Source organism: Dasypus novemcinctus, chromosome 21 (genome assembly GCF_030445035.2).
Source record: "Dasypus novemcinctus isolate mDasNov1 chromosome 21, mDasNov1.1.hap2, whole genome shotgun sequence".
NCBI lineage: Eukaryota > Metazoa > Chordata > Mammalia > Cingulata > Dasypodidae > Dasypus > Dasypus novemcinctus.
This window is the reverse complement of record NC_080693.1, coordinates 3,539,608-3,555,719: the sequence shown is the minus strand read 5'-3', so window position 1 is coordinate 3,555,719 and position 16,112 is coordinate 3,539,608. Positions and strand designations below refer to the sequence as shown.

Below are 16,112 nucleotides of genomic sequence, written 5' to 3'. Positions count from 1 at the left end.
TCTGCCTATCACATGGGAGGTCCATGGTTCAAACCCAGGGTCTCCTGGCCCATGTGGTGAGCTGGCCCACACACAGTGCAAATGCACACAAGGAGTGCCATGTCACACAGGGGTTTCCCCGTGTAGGGAAGCCACATGCACAAAGAGTGCACCCTGTAAGGAGAGCTGCCCTGCTTGAAAAAAGTGCAGCCTTCCCAGCAGTGGCATGACACACCCAGAGAACTGACACAGAAAGATAATGCAACCAAAAAACACAGACACAGACTTCCAGTGCCACTGACAAAAATACAAGCAGGCACAGCAGAACACACAGTGAATGGACACAGAGAGCAGACATTTGGGGTGGTGGGGAAGGGGAGGGAAATAAATAAAAAATAAATCTTAAAAAAAATTATACTACTTAACTATGCATGCCATATTATACTATTTTTACCTTTAATCTTTTGAAAGAATGCAGATTTTATCACATAATATGAAATGCGTTATTGGCTGGTGTGCCACCCTAGTCCTCAGAGCAAAACGACCATTCAGGTCAGAAAGAGACATTGCCATTTATTTGCTTTGGAGGGAAAATGATCCTACTGTAAGCAGGTAGGTGGGGCCATGGCTTCTTTGTGTTTTGGGAACAGTAGGCTCAGCAGTTCTCAGGCACAGTGCCCAGGATTTGTTTCTTCCCTGTCCACAGGATTGGGATTACCTGTGAGCTCTTTGTCCTATTGCTGTTGCCAAAATGGCCTCATTGCCCGATGCACACAAAAAATGTATACTATGACACCAGGTTTCAAAGACAGAAAGAGCTTTATTACAGAACAGCTGGGGCAGGAAACAGGAGATTCAAAGCCTTTGCTTAAACTGAAGAGATTCTGAGGGTCTTATGACATTCTGGTAGAGGCCTGATTATGATAATGAGGACAGTGGTCTGATGTTGAAGGATGTAGGATGACCAAATATCTGAAAGTAACTTGTTTCTCTCCCTGTTGCTAAGATACAAAGGAAAGAATTATATGTAAATTAGAAAGTAATGAGATGCAACCCTCTCTTGGCCCCAAATTCCATTTCTTGTGGTCGAGAATATCGTGTTGAAGCAATGCAGTATGAAAACCAGCTTCAACTGGTTGCTTAGACCTGCACAGAAGAAACCCCTGGTTGTCCTCACTCCAACTTGCTTAAATAACATAATAAAATTCCCACCCAGGGGTGGAGTTATCTGCCCCATTTTTGATCATGCAAGCATGATTTCCTGAACATACTAATCATACAATTATATAACTAGCTATGTATGTTCATCCATATGCATAAAAGCTAATGTATAATCAAAGGAAATGTTAAGTAGTAACTTAGGTATGTAAAGAAGAGTAAAACTACCACATGGGGAGACAGGTCTGAGTTGCTTTATTGACCTTGGCTCCTGTTTGCAGTCATAACAAATGTAAGTTCTCCCTAACTCTCTTGGTCAAGTTTTTTCCCTCTACATCTCTGGTTATCCCCAAAGGCCCAGCTTTGGGACCTAACATGTGGGCCTCTGCAAGGAACTTGTTTGGAGCATCTTTCATGACCAGCTTAGAATAGGGTGTGTTTTGTTGCTTTTTTAAAAATGTATTTAACAAATCAGTTTTATTGATACATATTAATAAAGCATACAATTCATTTAAAGTATGCAATGCATGGTATTTGCTATAAGCACATAGATGTGCATACATTACCTCAGTTATCATTAGAAGGTTTTCATTATTTCAGGAATAAGAAAAATGAATAAATAAGACAATTCTTCACCTTGTGTCTGTTTCCCCTGCTGGAAATCACTTCTGTTTCTGGCTGTTCTAGCACAATTATTTATGTATTAAGCAGTTTTATTAAGATATATTCACATACAATACAATCTATCCAAAGTGTTTAATCAGTGGCTTTTAGTATAATCACAATGTTGTGCATTCATCACCATAAAATAGGGTGTGTGGAGGTCGCAGGGTGATCTTGTGCCCTCTGTACACCCATCTTAGAGGCAGAATGTGGAGAAGGGGCAGGGAGCCCTGAGACTCAATATCTCCATAATGGGGTCTAGGGCCCTTGAGGAAAGGGAAGGCAGGCAGGTAGAAGGGGATGGATGACATAACGGTAACTAGACCAAGCAGATCCACTAGGGTAGCTAGCAGAGGGAAACTGATCCAAGATGATGGGGGAGAAAGGAGGGGGAAGCAGCAGTGAACAGAGGGCAGGGGCTTGAGTGCCTAGGAACTGAAAAGAGCCAGGGAAGAAGGCAGGGGAGACAGTGAGAAGAGGGCCTGGGAGTGGCTTTCCTGGGGACTGGGGACAGGTAGTGACTAGAAGGCACATAGCTAGGAAGGGAGCACTGGGACAAGGATGGAGAACTGAAGGGTGGGAAAGGGCAGAGGCATCTCCTGAAAGAAGAGGCATCAGGCGTGTGATGAGACCCATGTAGACCATGGTGTAAACTGACACAGCTGAGGGGAAGAATACAGAGTTCAAGGTAAAATGAGGGGGACAGCAGTGTATGGAACATGGAGGCATGGAGCTGGGAGCCAGGTCACAGCATTTCAGGAAGGTGAGAGGTCTAAAGGTCTTCATAGAAAATGGCATGACCCGTGAGAGGGGAGAGCTGTGGTGACCTGAAGCAGGGGACTTGGGGCCAATTTGGGGAGAGGGGAAAGAGAGAAGGAGAAGAGAACCCCGGTGAGGATATGAGACCTCTCTGTATGTTTGTGGTGGGGAGGGTTCAAAGGTGGAGCTGGGAGAGGTCAGTGGCTGAGGGGCAGATGAACTGCGTGAGGCAGGATCAGAAAGGTGAGAGGGCCTAGGAGGATGGGGCAATTAAAAGGGCTGGGGGGAGCTGAATGAAGAGTAGTGAATGGGTGGGGTCAATCTACAGAGGGGGGAGCCTGCAGGGGTTAAACCGAGGCAGGGCAGGAGCAGGTCCTGGGCAGGATCAGGGAAGGGAAGTGGGTGCTGAATAAAGGACAGAAACTAAGGGATGCAGGCCAGGCTCAGGGGTCCTTGTGGGATGGGTCTGAGGTCTAAGGTGAGAGGCAGGAAAGAGGGATTTCATAAGGAGAGGTACTGGGGTAAGTCTGCCTGGGAAGGAGTGGAAAATGAGAGAACCTGGTGACCGATGGGACAAAGCAACCTGCCCGGAGTGAACAGACGTAAGTTTTGGGGAAGGTGCAAGGAGAGTTGACAGGGCCAGCATGGTGGGAGCTGTGAGGGGCCATGACTGACTGGGGCACACAGCGCACAAGAACCGAGGCAAGGCTCATGATAGGAAGAGGACAAGATAGGGGAGCTGAGTTCAGGACAGAGATGAGAAACCAAGCAAATATAAATGAAACATTCAGAAATTATGGGAAATAATTCTCTTTGTATTGATGAAGAAATATTTGCTCATATAGCATACAGTCAAATGGTGTTTCCACTTATATTCTTTAATATGCATCTTCTCATTGGATAAGAGTTGACATTCATTTTTAATAAATCTGCACATAAGTATTGTCACAGCCTTCATTGAGCCTTATTTTGCCATAAAAATATTTCATAAAATGTCATTATGCTTCCCAAAAATGCATTAAAATTTGGGAAGTGGATGTGGCTAAAGTAATAGAACATCCACCTACCATATGGGAGGATCTCTGGAGCCTCCTGGTGAAAAAGAAGAGAAAGTATGCCTGTGTGGTAAGCCTATGACCATGAGTGCCCACTAGGTAAGCCAGTTCCCACGCAAGTGAGTCACACAGCAAGATGATGATGCATCAGAAGAGAGACAAAGGAGAGACTCAAGGCGAAGTGCAGCAGGGACCAGGAACTGAGGTGGTGCAATTGACAGGGAAACTCTCTCCCCATCGGCAGTCTCCAGGATCGAATCCTGGTGAATCCTCGAGGACAGAAAATGAGAAGAGAAGACAACACAGGCAGCAAAAACAGAAGGGCAGGAGGAGGGGAAGGGGATAAATGAATTAATCTTTGAAAATTTTGTAAGCTATTTGTCATTAAGATTGCATATGAAGCAATATATGACCAACTCTAGCAGTTAGTTTTAAAAGATTATAAAAAATTTAGCCAAAATTTAGAAAACAGACATAAGTTATTATAAAAACTATAAATAGGTCATGTAAGCTCATTTGAGGCATTAAGTGTTCCTTTCAGAATGATTCAGACCAATATATCCATTTTCACTTCCATATGTCTGGAGTTCAAAGAATATTCCATTTTAAAAAATAATGGAATATGTGCATGAGCTTTTAGTTTGGTGGGTAGTAGACAGAAATAACAACCCTCAAATATGGCTATGCACTAATCTCCATGTAGGGACGTGAAATGCCCACCTCTTCCTCCCACTAGTTATTTGTGTAGGTTGCTGGAAAGTGTGGGGGTGGAATCGACCGACAATCCATCCTGGAAGTTACTGCTACAGTACATACAGAATCTTAGGCATAGTAATCATTAACCTTCATATGTGCTGACCCTCACTGTTCTGGGGACCCACACAATTACCCTTATATGTATACACTCACTGTTACTTACTAAACTACCTACACCCTTGAGCTACTCTGTGCATTAGCTAGAGCCCCTCTTTGTGCTGTCTAGCCCTATATAATCTTTGTTTCCCTACTGTACAGCATGGTTGCTGCCTGATCACCATCATTGGGACATGTGAGTAAATAAATGGCGTGAGTGCTGCTGGCCTCCCCATGTGGTTTCTTTGGAATATCAAAGTATTCTGTCGGCCTTCCTGGGCTCAACCTCCCTGCATTAAAATTGGCATAGTTGGCAGGATATTCCAGAGAATCCCATCGGGGACAAGGCAGGTGAAAGCATGTCAGCCATTCCAGATACTGTAGAGTAGACCCTGCAGGACACAGGGAATCTGTGTGTGTGTGTGTGGGGATCCTGGGGCAGCCATGCATGTCTATGTGGTATGAGCTCTCTCAGCCAATAAATACTTAGGGACCCATGAGGGAGCTGGGGGATGCCCCACACACTCCTGTTGGATTAGTTCAGTTAGAGAAAAGAGTAGAGGGAACTTTTATTAAGAAAAATGAGCAATGTGCGGTGGCTGCAGCCATTGTATGGCCCTTCTTCCTTGCCTGCTGTGATACTACTAACAAGCAGCAGCTGAAGCAAAGGCAAGGTGACTGGAGGAGGATTTAAAAGTTGGAACAGAATCTCCAACTGATAAGTAAATCAAAAGGAGAATTTAAGAAAGCAGAGGAATCACATGAACAGGTGCAAAGAATGGTCTGTCTATGCTAAGGCTAGAGGAAAGAAGAATTACAACTAGAAAGGAATTTGCAGACTTCCACCTCTGCCTTAGTGACAGGTCTCTCTGAGCAACTAGGTAAGAAGGAGGTACTGATTCAGATGTAGAAACTATAGAAGAACCTTTAAATCATGCCAAACCACTTGTGCAAGGGAAGGCTAAATCACAGATACAAAATCCCGTACAAGTAGAAGCGCAAAAGAAAGCACTTTTCACTGAAACATGCTTGTAAGAAAACATTCTGCTAACAAGTTAACTAACATAAGGAAAACATTCCTGCAGCAACTCTGCAACCCCCCTGCCACCTGAATGTTGTATCTGTGGGCTAGTGAGGGCTGAGAGAATCAAACTGCTCAAAAAGTAGAAAAACATAGCAACATTAATGTTCTCTGTTTTGTTTCCATGATAATTCTAATTGGGCCAGGAGAGCCAAGCTGATAAAATGAGTCCCGTCAAAGTTTAGTAACTTTCGAACTGGAAAACCCTAAATAAATAGATAAATAAAAAATGTTAGCAGCTTTGGTAAGCCTGCAATTAAAATATATTACAAACTAAAAGAAAATTAAAATGTTAACAATATTTTAATTTTAGTCACATTTTATTTTGATCAGAATTTTTATCAAGGTGTGAAAAAGAGCTTTCAGTTTTAAATCAATATCTTACTCCTGAATTACAAATCTTTCAAAACTGTACTACTGAAGAGTAACCCAGAATATATGTGTTAAATGTCTGTCAATCTAAACTGCTAAATTAGTGCTTAACTACAGTGATACTGTGTTGGAGATTTGGACCCGAAGGGTATCAGGAATTAAAGAAAGAGAAAAGGGAGAAGGAAACAAAGAGAAAGACAGAGAGAAAAAGAACGAGAGAGCTGGGATCAGGGGGTCTGTGAGTAATAACTCCTTAGACAACTTTATTGTTTACAAGGGGCTCTATATATACCCCAGTGTATGTGACAAGAAGCAGATATACTAGCCTATGCACCAATAAGCATAAACACATAGCGTACATGACATCAAGCAGCAACATGTATTAGCTATCAGCATTACCCATAGTCTAAGGAATTTTTAAAAAATCTTATCTCAAGGTACAAAGTCTAAAGTGTTCTATTCACTACAAAAGGTATGTGCTCATCCTTTCTTTCAGCCTTGAACAGCTTCATTCCATTTGCCAGGAACTCTTTTTTATTTTATTTTATTTTTATTGATTTTGTAAAAATATTACATTAAAAAAATATGAGGTCCCATTCAACCCCACCACCCCCACCGCACCCCTCCCCCCCCCAGCAACACTCACTCCCATCATCATGACACATCCATTGCATTTGGTAAGTACATCTCTGGGTATCTCTGCACCCCATGGTCACTGGTCCACATCACGGCCCACACTCTCCCCCATTCCATCCAGTGAGCCCTGGGAGGATTTACAATGTCCGGTGATTGCCCCTGAAGCACCATCCAGGGCAACTCCAAGTCCCAAAGGCGCCTCCACATCTCATCTCTTCCTGCCATTCCCCATACCCATCAGCCACCATGTCCACTTTTCCCACTCCAATGCCACCTTTTCTCTGTGGTCCTTGGATTGGTTGTGTCCGTTTCACCTCTATGTCAAGAGGGGGCTCAGATTCCACATGGTTACTGGATGCAATCCTCCTGCTTTCAGTTGTAGGCACTCTAGGCTCCATGGTGTGGTAGTTGTCTTTCTTCAACTCCATCTTAGCTGAGTGAGGTGAGTTCAATAAATCAGATTGTAGGAGCTGGAGTCTGTTGAGGCTCAGGGCCTGGCTATCATATTGTCAGTAAAAAGATTCAATCCCCTAAATATATCTTAAACCCCAATACCAACTACAATTCCAGTAAAGTAGCATGATAGTCTTATGAAAAGAGATCCCCTCTGGGTCCAGTTTCATCACGCAGAAACACCAGCTCCAAAGAAGGGCCATCTGACATGGCAGTGAACCCTATCTGCCATGACCATAGAACCCTTGGGTCCCTTTAGCCCTCAAAGGAACCAATACCTGGGGATTGTATCTACTTTATCTGTCTCTTAGACTCTGCTCAGTTGTGCATAAGGGCAATCCTTCTGACAACCTCCAGACTCTTTTTTTAAGAGACTCATAGCCATATAAACTCATTTCTCCTTTCTATTTCCCCCTTACATTAGATCAAACAGCATTTTAAAGTCATATTATTCTATGTAGACAGGGATATTCTACTGATCCACATCGAACCTTCAATTCAAGGTTATTTTCCAGTTGCATTATCAGTTGTTAGTTGATAGTGTTCCCTCGGTGCCAGGGAGGCTCATCCCTGGGTGTCATGTCCCACGCTGGGGGGAAGGCATTGCATTTAGATGCTGAGTTAGGCTTCGAGACTGGCCACATTTGAGTAACATGAAGGCTGTCAGGAGGAAATTCCCAGGCACAGTGCTGCTCTAGGCCTTGTTCTTATTTCAGGCATATAGGCTCACAAGCATAGTCAGTATCAGGGGCTCACAGTTGGACCCTCATTCCTTCTCGGTCCTTGCCGCTGCACTTGGGGGACTGCCACTGCTCCCCTAGGGACCACGGCACAGCACCCCCGGCCAGGGACCCAGTACCCCCCCAGTTTTAGTTTTTAATTGTTGCCACTATGAGTATATCTAAACATTACCATGCACCCTGGACATATGCCCTGTATAGCTCCCTGTCAGCCATATATCCCCTGTCAATAGTATCCTATACCAGTATTCCTCCGCTGCCATTGTTGGACCACTCTGGGATCCAGAACTTCCTGAATATTGAAGCCCCAATATAATGTCAGGATCTCTTACTAGCAAAATGGGATATAGCGATGGGTTTAAAGGTTAGATATAGAATACGTGTTGACTTGGAAAAATTCTACATCCTATCTTTTTCTTTTCCTTTTTTTTCCCCCTAATTATTGAACTTCTCTTCACAAGAGCCCTAGACCACAGCAATTCATGTATGCAATATACAGCACTCCCACACATCCACCACAAAACCTTTTCCCTTCCACAGCGATACTCTTACAACCTATTCACAACATATTTACTTAAAGTGATGTACAGAGTCTGAGACAATAGCTTTCAAACCAGGTGACATCTGTGCTTACATTGCGGTGCATACTTTAGGACACGCAGTTTTCTAACATTTTTAGTTATCCTATGTTTTACATTATGGTTTACATTATCATTCTGTCGTCCCCTATATGTTTATGATGTAATATTACATATTTTATATCCATCCTTGTGTACTCTCACGAAACTCCTCTCTTACCCCACATTTACCTTGGTTTCACACATTTAACATCCATTTTCCCATCCCCTTGGTGCCCACAGTGACAGCCAACCTCCGTTTCCCGAGGAGCCACGTCCAGAGATACTTGCAACAGTGTTCATGTCCTAACTTGCTCAGCTGCCCCAATGCCCTGGGAGCCACCCTTTCTCTCGAGAGATACAGTTCCCTCTATTTGATGGCATTAGTCCTCCCCAGGATGTGGGTCCACCCCCACTCTCACTACTTGGGTCTCTACCCAATGGTATCACCCACTCTGGCAAAATGAGCATTCAGACATTCCCCAGGAGCCCGTCCCACATCGGACCATCCCTTCCGAGCATCCTAAACAGGTAACCCTCTTAATTATATTTTGATACGATTTTCTCAGCATTTTACTCTCAACCAACACCTGACACGCTCCTGTGTTCGTATGCTACCCCTCCCTCCCCCCACTTTTTGGGCAATATTACCCATCCGCCCATCTCCAGCCCCCCTCAAACCCACAAAGCCCCACCCAAAGGCAACCCCTTGCCCCCATTTTATCTCTTCTTTGTATTCATACTTACCGAACTCTTAATTACTGCATTCCTTAGGTTGCAAGAGTGCGAGATGACGAGGACAACAAGCATCCCAAAGAACATAGTCTCCAACTGCAAGTAAGATAGTCCTATCCATCTGCACCATAGGATCTAAGCCCTTTCTCAAATAGAGGTGGAGTAGGCATCACCATGCCAGATTCCTTAGGACTGGGGAATGAATGATGGACTAGAGTAGACTTCTTGGTATTCTAGTATAGACTTATTGTGATTCTAACAATGGAAGTACTTTTATCATTTATGTGGAGGCAGTGGCCACTGGGGGTTCTGAGGGGAGGGAGAGGGAAAACCAGGTGTAATAATGGGACATTTAAAGACCTTGGGAATTGTCCTTAATGACACTGCAATGACAGATATAAGCCATTATATATCTTGTCAAACTTACAAAATTGTGCAGGAGTGTAAGCTACAATGTAAAGTATAATTCATTCTTAGTGACAATGCTCCAAAATGTGTTCATCAGTTGTATCAAATGGACCACACTAATGAAGGATGTTAATGTGGACAAATGTGGGAGGGGTTGGGAGAAGGGCATATGGGAATCCTTTATATATTATATGTAACATTTATGTAATCCATGTATCTTTTTTAAAAATTTTAAACTCTATTTTAAAAAACCCAAAGGGATATTTATTTAAAAAGGTGCCTTTGCCACAAATCTCACCCAAAGTCAGTATTGGTGCTAGCCACATACAATTCATGGGGTAAGTCAAGGCCCACCCCCTTTACTGCTTGAGACTGTATTATTGCCCTCTTTACTTCTTAAAAAGCAGCCCACTTGGGAGATTTTCTCATTTCCATGTACAACCCTTCATGATTAGCACATACATTGGTTCTTAATATCTGAGCTAAATGAAGAATTAAGTGTTTCCTGTACCTCAACAACCAAGAAAAGGCCATAATTGTTTTGGTTTATGGTGTGGGAAAACATCGTACTTTAACAACACTTAAGAGTTTACTTGCAGCAAGGACCTTGCAAGTTTGTCGCAACTGTTTCCCCATTCCAGGCCCTTAAGATAAGATACCATTGTTTCTGAGGCTTCTTTTAATTCTGAAAAAGAATTACTAGTTAAAATAATACCATCAGTATAATGAAATAGGGTTACAGCCATTGCTTTCTTCTGCACAGCTGGATCCTTTGCCACCAGGCCAGGAGAGATGGTGTGGGCTCTGCACATGGCCTTAGGATGTACTGCAAGATCCACTGCTGGTCCCCCACATGAAGGTGAATGGATGCTGGCTTGACTTTCCTAAGGAGGTAGTTAAGAAAGCCTTAGATCTAAAGCAAGGGGATAGTGACATAACTGATATTTTCAGCAAAGCAACAGTATTTGGAACTTTTGTATACAGCATTGATGTTACTTTAATTTATCATAACCAAGTGTTATGTGTCACTCCTGGCAACCCCCAGTGGCCACTCTCTATAGCCAGAGAACTGCTTCTTCAGTGGACTGGGGCAAATCAGATGAATACAAGCCCAAGCATCTGCCTTTGATGACAAGGTGGAGAGGTGAATTTTGTGGGAAACAAAGGCATGTTGTTTCCATGGAAGCAAGTTACTTCCTTGACCACTGAGTCAAACTGTCCCTTGTGATTATCGGTGCGGATCATAATCTTGGCTGGGAAAGCACACCTGCAGGCAGAACAATAACATATAGAACAGAACAACCTGAGTAACAAGATTTATGAGCATAGTTACTGATTTTCATAATAATAGTTCCAGTAAAGTTTGTTGGTGTTCATCAATCACTAGTTAATATAGAATGAGGTAAGGGTAATAGGTAACTTGATTTTGTGCTGAATGTCATGTATGTTAGGGGTATATATACTAGCCCCTCAACTCAATAAAGTTGTCTGATGAGCTTAAGAAATCAATGCTCTCAGATCCCCTGAACCCAATCTTTCTTTGTCTTTCATTCCTGATATCTTGGGTCACCGACCAAGATTCCGACAGATTTTGTGACACAAACCATTTTTTAAAATAATTAAAACCATGATTAACAACATTATGCTTTTATTTAATACTTTGCAGAAGGCATTGTTTAGCTTGGGGGAATTCTATACAATCTTTAAATATTCATATGAACATTTTACCAAACAACTTTGGTTAACAGAATGTTATAAAAGCCCTTTAATTTTGTAATAATTTCTAAACAATTTTCATTCAACTTGTAACATGTCAGATGGTCTTAACTCTTTTATTACTTTACTTTTTGCTTTTACACCTTTACCATGATTACATTAATTAACTGGTATTTTATTTTAGCAGTACAGGAAAAACTACTTTCTTCATTATTTTATGAAAACCTAAAATTCCCAGTGGAATCAAGATTATCTTCTTCCTACCACCACTTTCTTATGTAGATTGAAATGGCCTCTGACAGGTTTTCCTGTTATGAAGTTACTTTTTTTTATCAATACCAATTCACTTTCTATTTAATAATGACTTCCTGGATATTTCCATTTAAACAATGCTTTTATAAATGTCTTATAACAATCCATAACCACATAGACTGGTTACTTCATCTCAAGACAAATTTCACCTTCACAGAAAACATTCCCTTAATCCTACCTCCTATATTGTCTTCTACAACTTGCCATATGCATTCAAAATTTGTCTTACATACTTCCATCCTGATTTTATGAAAACCAGCCATCTTATGTTAGGACAAAACACACTCCCTTAAGTAAACTTATCAAATTTTACTTGGCACTTCCACAAACCTTTACTTCTTTCTATATCCATTTAGGTCATATCTCTCATTCTGTTCTGTGAAGCAAACATATTCATTTCAATTTAGGCAAAAACAATTTTTTAAAAAGAGGGTTGTAATAATTTTATTAGTCAAAACTTACAATTTTCATCATTTCAAAAATTTAACACATATAATGTTAATTTATCTTATTAGTATCCATACTTAGTTATCAAAATAAGCACTTAGTAATTTTTTGGTTATTTGAATAGAGGTCTTTTAAGAATTGTGATTTGTTAATTGAATATTGCCATCAGGAGGTATCAAAATATACAGTGAACAAACAGAGAAATGCAAAAAGATTTAAAACACACCAACAGAAACATAAAGCTCACTAATCTGACTCATTATTCTTACTCCTTTGCCATGGCTGTTGCCAACACATTTTGGAGCACTGTCACTAAGAATGATTATAGTTAACATTGTAGCTTACACTCTCTCCTGCACAATTTTGTAAGTTTGACAAGATATATAATGGCTTGTATCTGTCATTGCAGTGTCATTCTGGACAATTCCCAAGGTCTGAAAATGTCCCCATATTACAGCTGGTTTTCCCTCTCCCTCCCCTCAGAACCTCCAGTGGCCACTGCCTCCACATCAATGATAAAAGTACTTCCATTGTTAGAATCACAATAAGTCTATACTAGAATACCAAGAAGTCTACTCTAGCCCATCATTCATTCCCCAGTGCTAAGGAATCTGGCATGGTGATGCCTACTCCATCTCTATTTGAGAGGGGGCTTAGATCCTATGATGCAGATGGATAGGACTATCTTACTTGCAGTTGCAGACTATGTTCTTTGGGATGCTTGTTGTCCATCATCATCTCCTTGTTAGTTGTCCTGGGGGACCCTAATGAACTAGACAGTAGGGGTTGCAACTCCGTTGAGATTCAGGGCTGAGCCAGAACATGGACAGACCAAAGATTTAAGTCTCTTGGACATACACCATCAACTCTAGCACTAAATATAGGCTCAAATAGAAGGAGTAGAATAGCCATATGTAAGGAAACCAAAACTGAGTACAACTCTGTCACACTTGGGTGCATAATTTCCCAGGTAGGGCCCACTGGCAGTGCACCAAACTCCTGAGCTGTTTGTCCTACCTGTAGTGTCTGAATGTCTCCACTCTTTGAGGCAATATCTAATTTGGCAGTCAATGAGATCCTGCTGAGGTGTGCATAAGCATAACCTCTGGAATGACACCCTGACTCACTTTGAAGTCTCTTAGCCATATAAACTCATTTGTCTTTACCCTTTTGCCCTTTCAGTCAATGTCCTTTTCCAGTTGCATTGCTAGTTGGTGCCTGGTAGTAAACCCTCAGTGCCAGGGAGGCTCATCTCCAGGAGCTACGTCCCATGCGTGGGAAAAACATTTATATGCTGAGTTCCACTTGGAGGGAGGCCACATTTAAGCAACAAGGAGGCTCTCAGGAGGTAACACTTAGGCACCCTATAATACAACGCTGTTTCAATTTCAAAATGAGAGGTTCATAAGTTATCCATCAATATGAAGGGCCCATCAATATTCCTTCCTCCTTCACTAGTCGCGGCCCCTGTATTAGGGAGATTCTTGCTATCACATTAAAGAATGTGGGGACAGTGGACTTGGCCCAGTGGTTAGGGCATCCTTCTACCACATGGGAGGTCCATGGTTCAAACTCCAGGCCTCCTTGACCCGTGTGGGGCTGGCCCATGTGCAGTGCTGATGCACGCAAGGAGTGCTGTGCCATGCAGGGGTGTCCCCTGCAGAGCGGAGCTTCACATGCAAGAAGTGCGCCTCATAAGGAGAGCTGCCCAGTGTGAAGGAGGGTGCAGCCTGCCCAGGAATGGTGCCAGGCATATGGAGAACGGACACAACAAGATGACACAACAAAAAGAAACCCAAATTCCCATGCCGCTGACAACAGCAGAAGTGGACAAAGAAGACACAGCAAATGCACACAGAGAACAGACAGCCGGGTTGGCGGGGGGGGAGGGTGTTACTGCCTTCCTCCACCCCTCCTCCCAGCCGTTATTATCTTCCCCCTCCAGCCGTTGCTGTCCTTTCTGCCAGTCCCGCCCACTCCCACCTATTCACTACCACCCCGTAGCTAGCCCGCCCTAGCTCCAACCCCTCCCTCTACCCAACCCTATATAACCAAGTGTACTTCCGCAATGAAGCAGACCTGTTCTTGCGCTCAAGCGGTCTCCGTGGTTTTTCCCCAACCGTGCGTCCCCCACTCCTGGAGAACCGGTGCTCCCTCTTGGGGCACCCCCCGCCGGTGGTTTAGCAGGAGCAAGCCCCCCCGACTCTTGGGCCTGAGCGAGGACGAAACCCTCACGCTCAGCTACAACTGGCGCCCAACGTGGGGCTCCTCCCCCGGCCCCTCTCTGCTGCTGCTGCTGCTGTGAATCGGACGGCCCATCCTCGTTCTCCAGGTAGGGACCCCTCGCCATCGTCCTGTCTCTATATCAACATGGGTGCCTCTCTATCTACGCATCAGGCACCGCAAGTCAGGGCCCTCGCCGCCCTGCTCAACACCAATGGAGTCCGCATTTCCCTGCGGCAACTCCAAAAATACTGGGACCTTCTGCTCCCCTTTAATCCGTGGCTCGCCACTTGCCAACTCTGGAGCCCGGACACATACTCGCGACTCATAGATCGAGTCGCCTCTGCAATGGAGCATGAAAAACGCTCCTTCCCGCCAGGCCTCTTACCCGTTCTCGTCGCCATCCACGCCTGTCTCCTCGGTGCCCCATCCGAGACTATTCATGAGGCTTCTCCCAAGCAGCCTCTAGACTGTGATCCCAATGAGTCCGCCAACACTGACTCTCTGTCTGACCAACTTGCGGCCGCCCTCGAGCAGGAGCCCCCCCGTCCGAGCTCCCCGCGGCACACAGAGACCGCTCCTGCGGCTCCCCAAAATGGCGAACTTCCACCTTCTTCCTCCACCTCTGCCCAAAATGGCGCACTTCCAGCTTCTTCTTCACCGGGCCCGGAGCCCGCCGGCGGGAACAAAGGCGCTTCTTCCCGCCTTTACCCCCCTCTTCCTGCCCTGTCAGCATCCGGCTCCGCCCCGGAAACTGTATGGTCGCCATCTTCCGCTAAACCGGAAGCTTCCCCCGTGCCATTTTGTTCACAACTGGATGCAGTTACTCCGCCATCTTGGCCGGCGCCCGGAAGTGACGCAGTTACTCCGGCATCTTGGCCGGCGCCCGGAAATGACGCAGTTACTCCGCCATCTTGGCCGGCGCCCGGAAGTGACACGGCCACCCCGCCATCTTGGCGCGGAAGTGCCCCACCGCCATTTTGTTGTCGTCGAAATGCTGCCTGGCCGCCATTTTCTCACTTATTTTCCGCTTATCCCTCACCACCACCGTATGGCAGTAGCCCTCCACCTACTCCTAGCGGGGCACCCTCTCATACCCCCCAGCTTTACCCACTAAATCTGCAGCCTACGCCGCAACGACCTCAAACTTGGCTGCCCTTCACAGCGGAAGAAGTTAAGACCCTCCGCAAAGCTGTTAAAGAAGATGGAGTCGGCAGCCCTTATGTGACGCAGCTCCTTGAAGAGCTGGCAACTCAACTCGTTCTCCCATATGACTGGATTTCCCTAGCCCATACCATCTTAACGCCAGGTCAATTTCTTGAATGGCGAGCTCACTACCAAGCAGCCGTTGACCAGCAGGTAGTAGAAAATGCCCAAGCTGGCGTCTTAGATCCACCTGATGCGTATACAGGGATCAACAACTACGCGGACCCTCGTCCATATCTACACATTGACCCAGGATTTTGGCACCGGGTAAAATTCCTCGTCCACCGGTCCTTTTCTCTAGTCTCCACCAAGCAGCCCACCAAGCTCGCACAACTGCTTCAAGACTCCAATGAAACTTTCCCAGCATTCGTCGCCCGCGTCCTGGAAGCTTGCCAGTGAAAAATTTCTAGTGAAGACGTTCAGTTCGCACTCGCCAAAGAGCTCATCATAGATGGATGCCTTGCACCCTTCCGGGCTGTGGTCCTCCCCATACGTGATAAAGATATCCACGAATGGGTTCTCGCCTGCCACGACGTTGACCCACAAGTCAAAACGCTCACTGCTGCCTTTGCTTCTACCATGGCCGTTTCATCTTCTCCCATCTCCGTCTGCTTTTGGTGCGGTCAGTCCGGCCATTTTGTCCGTGAGTGCCCTCAGCCAGGCCCAGCACCCCGCTCCACCCTGCCACCACGAAGACCGA

General features: G+C 44.6%; 1 protein-coding gene and 1 pseudogene across 1 annotated transcript; one reads left to right on the top strand and one right to left on the bottom strand.

The window, feature by feature from the left end:
• LOC139437236 (olfactory receptor 2G2-like) overlaps nt 1–14,333 on the bottom strand; it is a 101,521-nt pseudogene extending 87,188 nt beyond the window's left edge.
• A 20-nt stretch (nt 14,334–14,353) lies between these two features.
• LOC139437235 (uncharacterized) lies at nt 14,354–15,811 on the top strand. The gene has a single exon (XM_071210877.1). It carries the CDS (start codon nt 14,354–14,356, stop codon nt 15,809–15,811), a length of 1,458 nt encoding a protein of 485 aa, XP_071066978.1.
• Nucleotides 15,812–16,112: the final 301 nt, after the last annotated feature.